Below are 15176 nucleotides of genomic sequence, written 5' to 3'. Positions count from 1 at the left end.
TTTTTTTAAGTGGCTTTAAAGCCAGCTAGTGTTAGAGTGTTTGTTAGTGTAGGACGGGGAAGCATAGCAGGACAGAGTTGAGAGAAGGAGCTCAGTGTCTATCTCCATACATGGAGCGGAAACCAGTGCAGGTTACACTGACTCATAGACGTGTGCACACACACACACACACACACACACACACACACACACACACATATACAAACAGTGACATCAAGATGAGGACACACATGTTCATTTTCACAGCTAATGTTTTTCACACACACTTCTGTAAACGTTCATCCCTCCCACTCACTAATAAAACACATTCAAGTGTCCATAAATAAAAAAAGCTTACAAAGTTAAAACAGGAATATTTAAAACGTGTTCTCACTACTGGATCGACCCTCTTGGAAAACAAGTCAAACTCATCTGGACAGGTTTAGAAAAACGTCGACGAGGCACTGTTTAATTCAAGGTGAGCCGAGGCCCCCCGACGCAGGAGTGAGAAGAAAACAAAACAATCCCTTTGGAAGAGAGGTTCAAGAACAGAAACAGGCGTCACTAAATCCCAAACCTACAGTCTGATTACACAGGTGGGTGTGGATTAGCGGCAGAGTCTCTGCACAGCGACTTCAGGGTGAACTTGGGACAATTAAAGCCGTTCAGAACCGAGGCGGAGGAGTGCAGCTCGTCAGACCCAGTTACCTGCAGACTGACGAACAGAGCAGAGAATCCTCCTAAAGTGACCAGATCCTCTTGCTAGATCTGCATAAAACAGAACATATTATCAGTTCATCCAAAACCAACTGGAAACAGACACAGCACATTTAAAGACTCATTTGCTCAATATGTACAGAAAGTCTTATTTTTATATTCATTGCAGCTGCATAGCTTTTATCCTACAAAGATTAGTAAAACTCAACCTTTAAATTGAGGACATTGAGTGAGTTTGTGGGAATAACTGCTTCAAGGAAACCGTCAGCGCCACATTTATTGCTGCTAACACTTTGTACAGCGATCTTTAGCCAACAGGACAGCACTTTTTGTTCTGCCAGAACATTTCGCAAGGATGGGGAACGAAGATAATCCTTGAATATTCTCCTTTACACACTAGATTCTCCCTTACGGCGCCTCCGACTCGCTCCACATGTTTTCTAAAGGATCTGGGTTGAGAGCAGATATTAGTTTCTCTCCAGAGAGGCCATTTTTACCCTCACCCTTCAAGATGCACAATTTATCATAAACCACAAAACCTACATAGCCCTCCAAAAACCAAAAGTAATAGTTGGTTAATTAAAAATTGAAACAATACATTAAATAATTAAATGTTAATCAATCTGCATTTATTTAATACATGTACATTAACGATTAAATAAACAAAGACTAGAATATGACATTTCTTTGCTTTTTGGTAAATTTTAATGTTATATTTTTTAGGATTTAAAACAATTGAAAAACATCTATTTTTTAAATTAGCTCATAAAAGATTAGCTAAAAACAAGTTAAAAATGAGCCTAAAATACCGTAATATCATTTTTACCCCCATAATAAATGTATTTATGTTAAAAGGTTAAATGTATCTATTTATTAAATAAAAAGATGCAACTTTTAAAAGATGTTATACGTGAGAGTGCCAACAAATGTGGAGAGTCTTGCATCTGGTTATGAGCAAAACCCACTGACACTGTTTTAGTCATTAAAAGTTTACAGCTGAGATTTCCAGCATCTCTTCGACTGAGCTATCCCTGCTTCATGTCATCTGAAGCATTAAATTTACCAGTGAAAGTCCAAAAACTTAATCAGAATGCCCCAGCATTCACTTCATTAACAGGATTGCTGCCCGTCTTTAGTCTTGGTGTTCAAGTAAAACAAAAAATGTCAGACATTTTCTCGCCCATACCTGATGCTTTAGTCCGTCTCCTCGTCTCCTTGTGGTTCTTTCTTAGATAAAGGTTGAACTGTTCCTAACAAACCTCTTCTCACAATGTATGGGCATGACGGGCCGGTGGGAATGTCAGCAAAACCTGAAGGATGTGAGGGAACAGACCAAGAACTTTTATTTTCTTCTACAGACATTGGCCACTTGGGGGCAGTAAAGAGCACAAATGGTGAACCAACAGTGAACACAATTCAATAAACAAACAAGTCCTTCAGAAAATATCTGTAAAGGGGGAAATTTAAAGAAAATGGAAAATAAATATCAAATACTAAAAGAACAGATTCATCTAAAGTTATGTGCTTCATTTATTTATATAAAAAAAAGTCACGTATTTAAGTTAATTATATGTTAAAAGCATGTACAAATTATTACAGTATGACTGACTGATGCCATAATGTTGTATGGCAGAGCATTATGAATTTATTTAAAACGTGATTTTTAAATAAACCCTACCTTTCATGACGACCTCTGGCAGGCCGTACGGCTCGTACTCCGTGTCATCGAAGGCGGCCGACAGCTGCGCCCTGTTGCGGCGGATCCTCTCAGCGAGACGAGCCGGATCGGCCGGGATGGGAAAAGAACCTGAGAGCAACATTTTGTCCCCTGCTTCCGTCTTCTCCGCTGAAGAAACGGGAGAAACGGGAGGAGATCCGACTGACTCTTCCTCATCACTGAAGTCCTGCTCGGTCTGAGTGGCTGCAGACGCCGTGGAAAATCCACGAGGAAGCAAACGGCCCTCAGTTTGACTGCCGACACTCACAGCCTCTACCTTCACGTTACTGTCACTGGGGTAAATCGGTGTTTCAAAGTCACCGGCTCCTCTGAAGGAGTCCAGTTTGGTCTGGTGAGTTTCTGTGTGGAAATGTTGCAGTTTGCTTAGACTCGATCCTGAGAGGCTGAGATCTCTGGCTCCATGGTGTTGAGCAATCGTCTGCGACGACACTTGGATGAGCTTAGCGTCTTTCTTCACTTTGTTTTGTTCTGGATAACTTTCTGACCAATGCAAGTTTATCTCCTGGTTTTCTTTTTCAGATTCCTGATTAAAAAAACAACAACAAAAAAGCAGTAATTAAAAACAAACCAGGCAACAGTTCATTGACATGAACTAATATCTGCATTTCTTTTGTAAATGAAAGCGACGAATATTGACGTCTTCATGTACACGTGCTTAATGTTTCCTGGAGAAAGATATAAACAACAACTTATTACTGAAAAGTGCTCTCCTACTGGAAACTATTTGTATTTTTAATAAGTTACTCAGAACTAAATTAGGCTCCACTTATATTAATCTGTAATGTTTAATGTGTTAGTTTAACAATTTGAAAAACACTTTATTTTTCTAGTATTTGAGGAAAATTGCACAACTGCTTCAAATTAACAAGGAAAACAAAGTGTTCCCATTCCTCCTAAATGGACTATATTTATTTAACTACATAATGGTTCATTAAAGAGAAAAACCGTCTGCAGGGCGCACTTATGAATCTAGTGTGTACAGAACCATGCAAAAGTATGCATACGCCATTAACCTTTTCACATTTTGTCAAAATTAAACAAGTAGAAGGTAATTGTGAAGTGAGAGAAAACTAATTCAATGTTTTTCAGCTTATCTGTGCAACTTTAGATGTATTCAGCTCTCTTTACTTTGATATCCCCAAATAAAATCTAGTACAACCACAAATCCAGCCATTTTTCTGTCATAAAAAAAAAAAATCAAAATTGAATATTTTAGTTCATGTGCAAAACAAATTATGGCAAAACGACTGTGAAACCTGGCAGTGGCAGCATCACAGTATGCAGCTGGTTTTCTTCATCATGGATAGGCAATGTGTTTAGAGTTGATAGGAGACAGATGGAGTTAAAAATAGCAAAGGTCCTGGGAGAAAACCTGCCAGAATCTGCAAAAAATATTGATAATTTAGAAGAGACCCCAAAAATACAGCCACAGATACAGTGGAAAGATTTAGATCAAATGACCTAGTCAAAGTCCAAACTGTGCAATTCTAATAAAAGTGATGTTTCACAGATGAGCTCTGTCTAATCTGACTGAGTTTAAATTACTTTGTAAAGCAGAATTGGTAGAACACTGCAAAAACACAAAACTTTACCAAGTATTGTGGTTTAGTTCCTAGTGCAAAGATCTCAGTTCACTTGAAATAAAACAAAACTAATTTACAAAAAACTTTTCAGCAAGATACAGCAGCTTGTTTTAAGTCAATTTCTTAATATTGACAAAACTAGCCATTACTAGTAAGTTAAGTAGTATCGTTACTACAGGCAGATTATTTCACTTATGAGACATTTTATCCATAAGTCATATAATCTTCAAGCAAAATTCATACTTTCCAATCAATATTAAGGAATTATTGACTTAAAGAAATCTACTAGATCTTTCTGAAAAACAACTTGTAAGTTAGTTTTGTCTTATTTCAAGTGTAGTAACATATTTACACTAGAAACTAGAGAAAAATACTTTTTTGTGTTTTTGCAGTGAAATGTCCACCTTTAGATACGCAACACAGGTGGAAACATTCCAGCTGCGACTGGGAGGTGGCGCTACAAAGCATTGACTTCAGAGGCTGAATACAAATGAAAGCCGCACTTTTCAGATTGTTATTTGGAAGAAATGAGAACTGTGAATCCTTTTGGGCCTGCCGCTGTGTGCTGCTCTGTCATACATCGAGGTTTGTGGTCACAACTTTGTAAAATGTGAAAAGGTTCAAGAGTTCTGAAAAACTTTCCGCGTCGCTGTGAGCGAGAGCCTGAAACAATCACCGGGTCGAACTCTGCACCGCTCCGGGTCTGTCCCTGAAGAGACTTCTTAGGCGAACGGAGGCTCTTTGGTTCAGGAAGGCTGCTGTTCTGGAGTCTTATAGTTAATAAAAAAACATAAAAACTTTAATTTTATAAAAAATTAGTACGTCAAAAGATGGCTGAAAGCAGGCCGGGGGAGTTTGGTTTACCTGGAGAACAGCAGGCGACCCTGCAGCTTTCTAGAGGAGCAGCAGAGCGATACTTCATCCTCTCTGATGACCGTGACGGCGTCCGGGTTCTTCTGGACCTGGCTGTGGCCGGTCTGAGCGAGTTCAGACCGACTGGCAGCAGGAATCTGTCGCAGCGTTTCGCTCTCATCGTCTGCGTCGGTGAGTAAGTGTTGGACTGCAGAGGCGGGCTGGGACGCTAGTCTCCATAAGACGAGCTCCTGGGCCTGGACCTCCGTCTCCTCTGTGAGAGTCCTGACTCGTCTCAGCAGCGCCTCCACCTGGACAACATGGGTACGTTTCAGAAGGTTCTTCAGAACAATTCTAACATCTTTTTCACTTTGACTTTTCATTTCATGTTCAGGGAAAGTAAAATGACTTTCAAAAGATTTTTCTGCTTCTCTCATTTTAACTTGGCACAAGAATCAGTAAAAAGTGTTGAGTTTGTGCTCAGTACCTGTTCCTGCAGGCGGTTTATCTGGATCTCAGTCATGTCCTCTGCATTTCCTTCACCGCTCATGCTGCTTGTGTTTTCTCCTTCCAAATCTTGACCTTCATCATCCCTCCTCTTCAGATTTATTAGCAGCTGCTGGTCTGTCGCTGCCTCTTCCTTGAGCAGACCGTCCCCTGCCAAGCAGGCCGTGTTTTCTGTGTTGTCCTGATTCTCGCTGTCAGTCTGTGAAGTTTGGTCTCTGGTGTCCATGTTGGTCAAATCCCTGACTCTCTGCTGCAGCAGCTGCTTTTCCTGCCTGAGAACATGAAGTTCTGCTAACGTGTCGACTCTCTCTCCATGTTGGCTGAGCTGAATCTCTTCCACCTCACCTACAGAGTCACATGGACCGACTGCAGACCTCTCTCCAGAAGTTACTGCTGCACTTTCACCTTCACCACCAACAGGTGGAGGCATTTCAGCTTCACACTCCTCAACGTTGGGCTGAATTGTTTCTTTTTGAATATTTAAGTCTGACGAGGAAAGAGGAGCAACAGCCTCTTCTTCTTGTTTAAGTTCTGATTTCTCTCTAAGCTCTTCATCTCCGTTTCTCTCTTCGGTCTCTCTGTTAGCTGTCAGTGTTGCCACATTGTTTTCTTCCAGCTTTAGTTGGTTCAACTCTTGCTTGCATTGCTTCAATTCCTCTTCCTGGCTCAAGAGGGCGCCCTCTTTCTCCTGCAGCTCAGCAAGAAGGCCCAGGATGTGCTGACTCTGCTTTTCGAAGGCAGTGGTCAGCTCTTTGGTCTGACGCGTTACCTGAGCAGACAGAAAAACAGAAAAGAAAAGAGCAAACAGCACAAAATCTGTCAGCTGCAAACATCTGGTCAATTTGCCACACGACATTTAAACTAAACTTTTAGGTAGTTTCAGAAGTTAGGTGGAGTAAATGTGAATAATTTAATCAAACACAGTTTAACTAATGTGCATCAAATGTATCTTTTTTTTTTTACATCTCTTATTAGATAAGAAACAGGTAAAAAATAAAAGATGATAGGAATCTCCAACGACTACAGAGTTTTAAAACAATGCAGTCTGACCAGGTTTAATTTTTATGTCATAGTTTTCTAGATAAAATTCTTAGCAATTATATAAATGCAACCCCCCCTCCCCCTTTTATTGTAGAAAATTTCACATGAATTGGCCAAACAAAAAACAAAATGGATGGCTGGATGAGTCCAGATTTTTTTTTTCATACTTTTTCTTGAATTTACATGGGAAAAAAATCCTTCAAGGCCAAGTTTCCAACTTTTCCAGATTGTGTAGGAAGCCAGATCTATATAAGAATGTCTCAATTAGAAATGATTGTGATGCCACTTCTTTTTGAACCCAACAATGTAAATAAGGCTGTGAATAAAATCATAATCTGAAACAGCTCTGGACCTGAATTAAAGTTCTTTTTAGCAAAAACCCTAAAAAGATTATTTGGAACATATAATCATCTTTCTGTATTTTATTCAAGATCATTAAGATTTACCTGGATCTGCAGGGCCTCAAATTTATCTCTGTACTTTTTGGCCCGCTCTGACTCCTTTGCACACTTTTTCTGCAGGACCTCCACCACCTTAGTGAGGTCAGAGGTCGGGCACTGATCCCGCTGGAGGTCTGATGAAGAAAGCTTGATCTGATCTGAGGTCTCTTTGGTTGTTTGACCACCGAGACGGAGAATGTCTTCAGCTTCTGTGGACAGGAGAGCGTTGCGTTGGTTGGTGGACTCACAGAAGAGGAGGTGCTCCTCTGGGGAGGAGAGGAGGCTGTTGTCAGAGCAACCGGTATTGGAGGTAAGCTCGTCGTCAGGAAGGCTGGGCAGGGGGCTGCTGGAGGTGGAAAGCTTCTCGTCTTCTACCGAGTCTTCTTCTCGTCGGTGCTTCAGCTCCTCGACGTCGGCCATGATCTCTGCGAGCTTCAAGCTCAGCTCTGTGTTCACGTCAGAATCTGTGTTCATCCTTTGGTTTCTCTCCTCTTCCTCCGTCTTTCGTTCCTCTCGTTCCAAAGCCAGCTGAGCTTTCACCATTGCCAGCTGATTTTTCAGCTGCATGTTCAGCTCGATCAGCTCGCTCTCTCTGTCGTTTTGAGTGGTGCTCGTCTCCTGTTCCTGCTTCTCCTCGTTTTCTGCCTCCTCTCTGCTTCTCTCTGCCTCCAAAGCAGCAAGGCTCCTCTTCAGCCTTTCCGTCTCAGCCTTCTCATTCTCCAGCTTTACCTTCAGGTCCTTCTCTCTCTCCTCCCTCTCCGCCGCCTGGGTGGACTGCTTGCGGCTGAGCTGTCTGAGGCGGGTCCTCGCTTCCGTCTCGGCCCGCCGCTGGGCCTCCAGGTCCTCCAGCCGTCTCTGGAGTTCTTCACGGACATCGCGGAGCTCCGAGCGGAGGCCGTCGTTCTCCCTCTTGAGGTCCTGAGACGAAGCGGGTTCATCGGATTTAGGAAGTTGTGCATGTTCGATCTTCAGGCCTCCTGCCGCCGGTGGGTGTTCAGCAGTTGTTGCTCTATTGACATCTGCAGCGTTTCTCCGGATCTCTCCGTCTTTATCAGCTTCTTCTCTTTGTCCCACTTTCTGTTGTCGCTCAGAGTTTGTGATGCTGATCTGCTCGGCGTCGATTCCCTCCCCTGGCTCTCTGGCTGCCGTGACCTCTGACCTGCTCCCATCCCTGTTCTGCTCTGACTGGGAAGCTGCGGTCCTGCTGTGGGCTGCGGCTCGAGACGGAGAGGAGAAACTCTGTCCAACGGGTCCAAACGGCGCAGGCTGAGTCGATGCTGCAGGAGCTTTTTGTTCTGAGGTAATAAAAGACATTTAACAAGGTTATTCTTCGTATTTTACTCTTAAACTAACCAGTAGTTAAGTAGTTTATGCTGGGAATGCAGCTCCTAATGCAGAAATCACAGGTGGTGAAATGGGAACATGGATTATTTCAGCTTTAATCTGTGTGAGCTGATTGGTATCATAATCTTCCCTGTTATTCTACAAGAATTGATATAAATGCATTCAACTCAACTATTTTTTAGCCTCTGGGAGGAACACAATAAATCCAGAGCCATCCAGAAGTATTACTGTTTTCTCCATCTCTCACTTTACAAGCTTGATTTTATAAATTGCTGGGATTTTATGAGATGGGTTCCTAGGCTGCAAGTGACTCTTTAAATCTTCCATAATGGCTCTTTATAACTCTGGCTAAGAAAAAACTAACAACTAACAATGACTGGATCAATGTAATACACAGTACACATCATGGAAAAAAGTAATATTTTTCCCTCAGGATGCAAAAGGAAACATTTTTCAAAATCTGGACTAAATGGTCTCGTTACATAAAAGTTTTTATGGTTATTGCTTTGTTTTTTTGTTGTTGTTTTTTCATAATTTTCCACAAATTGCATTTTATAGAGGTTTCTGTTTTATTTTAAAACCTAAGAATATAAATAATAATTTTAGCTGCACTGAAGTTTGCACCTAATTTTATTTATGGGTGTGAAATTAAACGGGGTGAACACATAACAGGCCTTTGCTTATTTTCTTTGTGGAGAAACCTAAAACATGTATTATTTTCTTGCGCAGCTCAAGTTTCCTTCATTCTCTGCTGCTTTATCATGTAAAACCAAACAAAAAAAACAAAACACTGAAGTCTGCAGCTGGGGACACTTTTGGACGTCACTGTGTAAATCATTCAAGAACTCCTGAACACACAGTCGGCCACTATGTGATGAATCCATGAGAGGGATTCATTCATAGCTCTCTCTCTCCTCACCCTGCAGTTCTCTGAGGAGGCGCAGAGTGTCAGCCTGCTCCTCCTGCAGCCTCCTCCCCTCCTCCTCCAGAGCTCGCTCTCTCTTCCTGCTTTGCTCCAGGGTTACCGCCACACCCTCCGCCTCACGTACGGCTTCCTAAAGCGTGGTTTGGAAACAATAAAACACAAAGGAGGAGGAGGAAGAGGAGAAGGAGGAGGATGAGGAGCAAAAGAAGGAGGAAGAGGATTAGATCCAGTCAAACAAACTGATCTGTCAAATCTACTGTCAAATCTACTACTTTCAATATTCAAATAGGAGTAAAGAAATTATTTCTTAAATCAATGCATTTGATTCTCGGACACATTATGTCTCTAAAAAAAGACAACAATAACTTCAAACACATTCAACAATAGTTGAATGTGTTTGAAGGCATTTTTCAGATAAGAGACGAACACAGAACTATAAACCATCACAGTTTCACAAGAATAGAAAAACCTGATCAAGCAAGTTACAAAACGTAACACGAGCAGAAATGTGTCCCAGTGCTGCACTGTGTCTGTGCAGTTTTTAACCAGCAAACGTTTATTGAATGGAGCAATTTAACAGCCAAGTTAAGTCGTTTTACGGCTGAAAAAACAAAACAAAACAAACTTTCATTTTATTTTTTTACTTGTATATTAGATAGTAAATAGTTTATATGATTCTAATAAACCTTTTCAAATGATAAAATATTTATCCACATGGAGACAGAAGAAGACAGAGCTCTCTTATAATTTATTCATGTTTCATCTTCAGCTCAGTCAGCCGGCTGACATGCAGCACGCTGTTTAAAAATGTATGTCTTCCTCGCTAAACTCAACACCTAGGTAATGAATAACTGAGCTGTGCAGATGCAGAAAAACAAGACTTTGGACCACATCTGTGTGTGTCTGTGTGTGTGTTACCGTCAGCTTGGCTTGTGTCTGAGTCTCTTTCTTCTGGCTCTCCTTCAGCTGCTCCTCTGTCCACTTCAGCTTCTCCTTCAGAGAGTCCAGCTCTTTGTCCAACGCCTGCTTCTGCAGAGTCAGCTGGTGGCGAAAACAAATGAGGCGTTAGCTGGTAGAAATATGGACCGCAGTTTAAAGACTTGGTGATTTATTTATGAAAGAAAATAAAGATTGAAATTAACTTTAAAAAAACAAAAGACTCTTGTGTTGGGTGCATTCGTCAAGATGAGAGAAGGAAACAGAAAGCAGTGATAATAAACATAAGTCAGCGTTACAGTTTGAAGAAACTAAGACTTACTACGAAAGTATTCATTCCTTTTGAGTAGACAGAAACTTTAATGTATTTTATTAGAAAATTATGTGACAGACAAAAACAAGAAACTGCAGAGGGAATGCATAAGCACTGCAGAGAAGCAGCCAAAGCTACATTAGGATGGCTTACATTAAAGCATATTCATCTGGTAGAACAGCCTAGTCAAAGTTCAAACTAAGAATCTGTGAAAATTAATGTGTAAAGATGCTCTCCATTCAATCCAACTGAAATTGAGTGATTTTGCTAATAATAATAAGTAAAAATGTCTGCAGATGTGCAAATCCATCAACATAAAACCTGTTTCTACAAAGTGCTGACTCAGGGCAGCAAATACACACCACACTTTTCAGTTTTATATATGCGACAAGTGTTGAAGCAAATAAATCCTTTTCCTTGACCTTCATAATTAAACTCCTACATATGTTGGTCACTGAAGCTCTGCAGGAGACGTCAGCAGCTCTAGTGTAAGGTTTTATGCAGCTTCCTGCTTTTTTACACACAGAAACAATTTTATAATTCTAGGTGTGCATCATAGTGCTGTGGAAAAGCCTTGAGCCAGAGCATCTTAAAGTTTGAACAGAGCTTTGACCAACAGCACTTCCAGCTTATTTTCATCATTCAGGCCTAAAAAGGCTCTTAAGGTCAACGGATAAATATGTTTAGAGTCAAGTCATAACGGGCAACTTAACAAAAAATTTAAATTAAAAATGAATTTGAGCTTTAGGTATTAGATTACTTGCAGCCTGTCGAAATGTCCCAACGTGTTTAACTGAATTTACAAAGTATGAATAACAGTTTGATAACAACAAGAAGCTGCTGTAAAGAGTTATGAGCTTAAAAAAACAGACTAAGACCGATGATGCAGCTCTTAGAACGACGGATTCTTTCCTGCTTCTTCAAAACTTCCCTTTGAGGCAATCTTCCTCCGCTTTAAATAGATTCATGATTTATGACTTCCTTTTTCGTCCTTCACTTATTCAGCTTTGTCAACTTTTTAAAATGGAGATGCTTTAAATCATCCAAAGATATTTATCAAGGTATTAAAAAACATTCAAAATGTACTTGCAAATGTATTTATTTGCAAATAAATACATAGCAAATGGACAAAACAACTTGGCAAGTTATATGAAGAAATAATAAGATAATCTGACTCCCGTAAAGAAGAATATAAAGAAATAAATGGGAACTAATCCACTGTCCACAAACACACTTCCTTCAGTAATCTCAATATTGTTAGTTTTGCACTAAATTATGTTTGTTATTCTTGTTTCATGCTTTGTTGTTGTCATGCAGAACATTTCAACATGTGTAGTAAAGAGCTAATTAAATAAGAAATAGCAGTAGAGCGTGACAGAGACTGAGTGTTCCTGCTGAAAAAAATATTTTCACGGCTTTACAGCGACTATTATTTAGTGTTGGCCTAATAGGGAGTGAAACTACATTTCCTAATTTCTACTGACTGCAGCAGCAGGGACTTTTTCTACAACAACTCGACTCTACTTTAAATGAATCATTAAGATGAATCAGATATCAGAGGAATCACGGACATTTGACTCTTGTATTATTAATGCAAATGTTTGCAAAGCTCTGCAGGCTAAAGCAAACCAGCCGGCTCGGTGCACAAAGTCTCATTTTAATCTTTAATGAATTCAGATGCTATAATATGACGCAGACTCTGATGGGTTTTGTTATGGGTCAAACTCCAAGCATGTGCAAACAAACTGTCAAATGCAGCAAGTGTGATCTACTCACTATAACACCATTCATCACACTTCAACTGCTGCTGATTTTGTGTGAAAATTGTAGCCCAAACAGTCGAGACCTACTTTAAAAACGACTGAATTTATTCTACTTTTTAAATTAACTTGACTAACAAATCTCGTGTTAGCAGATCATCTGTCTAAACTGATCTTGCTGCAAACAAATCCTATGAACATACTCCTCACATTGCGTCCTGTCTCTATTAGGTGAGCTTTTAAAGGTCATGGGTCACAGTCACAGTTGTTACCTTTGCTGCTTAACGTTTTCCACCGGGACAAACCGAGAGGAGAGAAGAGGAGGACGGAGCAGAGTGGGAGCAGGATGTGGGGGATAGAAGTACAAAAAGCCAGACAGCGAAAGAGAGAAAGGCAGGAAACAAAGAAAAGAAGAAAGTTTGGGAGAAGAAAAAGTTACATTTATTGATCCTCAGAACAAATAAATACAAACAATTGCACAAGTTAAAGGGGGAAGAAGAGAAGGTCGGCTAAAGAAGGTAAAGGGGGGAAATGGCTGATAAAACAAGACAGCTTGATGAAGCAGAGCCTCATGCTGCTCTGCCGTTTCCACTGTTGATGCGGACTTTATTTTATCAAACGTGGCCGTGTTATTTCAGAGGACGGCCGCGTGTTGTGGATGCGTTTCATTCTGTGCTGCATGTTTGCCTTCACCTTGTCAGCCTGGGCCTGCAGAGCGTTGTGGAGCGACCTGGCCTGCTGCAGCTCCTGGTTCAGCTTATTCACCTCCTGCTGGTGCTGCTTCTCCTCACACTGCCTCTCCTTCTGCAGCTCCGCCAAGTCCTGCAGCCAGAACACGAACGCCACAGTCTGAAGCAGAGAGCAGAGAGATCCAACTGCTTTCCGCCTCTCCTGCAGGCGTCGGACTGACCTTCTGATGCACTTTCTCCAGCTCCTTGGTGCGCTGCTGGTGCTGCAGCCGACTGCTCTCTGCATTCTGCCTCTGGCACTTGAGCTCCTCTTGAAGCTGTTTCAGCTTGTGCTCGGCTTCTGATGCCTGAAATAAAAAAAAAAAAGATTGTATAGATGTTTTTCTTCAAATTTTTTTTCCATTTCATGAGCGTTTGTTTTTCTCTCTCTTTCTGGCAAAGACTGGATGACAAAAGGCTTCAGTCGGGTGGACTGGTCTCAGCTACGCTCCTTTTGAAGGATAATTTTGTTTACAGAACATTCAGTACACATTTTATTTGTTGTTTAAGTTGTTTTGTTTACTTATCTTGGATATTTGAAATCTCTTCCAGTTCCAATGCTAAATGTTCATTAGAAATTAAAGTTCATTGCACTTTGACTTGAATTATTATGCCATTATAACTTTGAAAACGGTCTCAAAGTGATAATATTTCCATTTATCGCAAACACTTCTGGGACAATTTATGGTCCAGCAGGTTTTGTAGTAGCGGTGAGGCTCGTGCTTTTACCCTTTCTTTGTCCTGAGCCGCCCGTGTGTGCGCCTTGCTGAGCTCCTCCTGGGTTTTTTGCAGGTCCAGCTCTTTAGCAGCGAGCTCCTTCTTCATCAGCCCCATTTCATTCTGGACCGTCTTCAGATTCCCGACCTTCTCAGACAGCTGGACCTCCAGAGCCGAGAGACGACTCTGCAGCTCTGACGAAGATACTGGTGGGTCGACCAAACACAGATCCCATCGTTAAGGACTGAGTTCTGATAAAAATAACATTTTACCAGTGGCAACCAGTGAAGTGCAGATTTAAGCAATTTAATTCATCAAAAGTTTGATCTATGCCAATAAGCTCATCTTTAGACTCACTTTAGGAAAGTTTTCAGTTTTTCACCAGTTTTCACATTATAAATACCAAAATTAAAAACTCAAGGAGCGACTGCAATTTGAATAAATGGGTAGACGGACCAGACAGAGACAAGAATATGAGAATATCAGCGTCAAAATATGTCCAATATTCATATTGCAAAAGACAGTTCAGAGAGCAATAATTGTTGGCTAACGTTTTCCAAGTGCTGCATTTTCCATGCTAATGTAATCTTTAGCTGGTTGGAGAAAGTCTCAGCTATATTAGGTCAGATTTTACAACATCAACTCATTGTATTAAAACTTGTTTAGGTTTTATGCCATTAACCGCAAGACGAAGTGTGAGGAAATATGGATCTGCTCAGAAATATTACTGTCTTAAAAGGATGAATGAAGGACAACCAAACATAACAGATGACTGGAAAAACTAGAAAATAAAAATATATATATTTGTAATTTCTATTTTTTTGAGCAGAAAGACCTGGATTTATCCTGGATTTATGGAGTCAGTAGCTCAAAAACAAAGCAGCAGAACACTGTGGGCTCTTCATAAACGGGGTCAATCCATACAGACTGGTTCAATAACAAACACACAGCTGGGGTTACTGTCAAAAGAAGAATTAACCAAGTCAGTCCACAAGGTAAAAAACATTTTACTTTGTTAACTAAAAATGTATTTCTGTAATTTGCTGCAATCTATTTTTTGATTTTGTGTAATACTCACAAGATATTCATTATCTCATGTCATAGAAAGCTGTAATGATTAATGAAAGTCTACTCTGATTCTCTGTAATGAATTTTCTACAATAACTAGTGTAAGTGGAGGGAAGCAGAGTAAAAACGATGCTCCTGATGCCCCTTCATAGTTTCACGTTTATCCGTCTCTTCTTCCTCTGAACAAACACAAACACTTTGCAGCTGAAACTAAGGAACGTCTTACATCATGAAGTGTTGCAAGACTTCAATGAAGCTGCTTTTAGAGCAGGGATAGGAATGTCTGGCTGAGGCAGAGATTGCTACACAAACTCTTACGCAACAACTTTTGGTGGGTTTATGCGGAGCACCTATTAGGCATATTGGCTAATTTAAGCAGAACATAAACTGATGTGTTAAGATAAAACTCAACATCTAATCCAAATCTGATTCACTCTGTCTGGAAGTTCAGGATTAGAAAATGTAAATGGATAAGTGGATAAAAGCATGATCATGCTGAGCATAATCTTTGCAGTAATCCAGGTTACT

General features: G+C 40.5%; 1 protein-coding gene across 3 annotated transcripts in view; it reads right to left on the bottom strand.

The window, feature by feature from the left end:
* LOC103136871 (centromere protein F) overlaps nucleotides 1–15176 on the bottom strand; it is a 28899-nt gene that overhangs the window by 6110 nt on the left and 7613 nt on the right. For 2 of the 3 annotated variants that reach the window (XM_016670605.1, XM_016670604.1), the window contains exons 7-16: nucleotides 13593–13786; nucleotides 13046–13171; nucleotides 12829–12957; nucleotides 10045–10167; nucleotides 9121–9256; nucleotides 6864–8152; nucleotides 5357–6145; nucleotides 4882–5180; nucleotides 4694–4787; nucleotides 2367–2957 (exon numbers count right to left, since the gene is read on the bottom strand). In XM_016670605.1, the coding sequence (XP_016526091.1) occupies nucleotides 2367–2957; nucleotides 4694–4787; nucleotides 4882–5180; nucleotides 5357–6145; nucleotides 6864–8152; nucleotides 9121–9256; nucleotides 10045–10167; nucleotides 12829–12957; nucleotides 13046–13171; nucleotides 13593–13786 (3770 nt within the window). Of the gene's footprint in view, nucleotides 748–1882; nucleotides 2007–2366; nucleotides 2958–4693; nucleotides 4788–4881; nucleotides 5181–5356; nucleotides 6146–6863; nucleotides 8153–9120; nucleotides 9257–10044; nucleotides 10168–12828; nucleotides 12958–13045; nucleotides 13172–13592; nucleotides 13787–15176 lie in introns of all 3 variants that reach the window. The other variant, XM_007550309.2, reaches the window with a different exon arrangement.

This window comes from Poecilia formosa, unplaced genomic scaffold (assembly GCF_000485575.1).
Source record: "Poecilia formosa unplaced genomic scaffold, Poecilia_formosa-5.1.2 Scaffold35, whole genome shotgun sequence".
Lineage (NCBI taxonomy): Eukaryota > Metazoa > Chordata > Actinopteri > Cyprinodontiformes > Poeciliidae > Poecilia > Poecilia formosa.
This window is presented reverse-complemented; position numbering and strand designations above follow the sequence as displayed.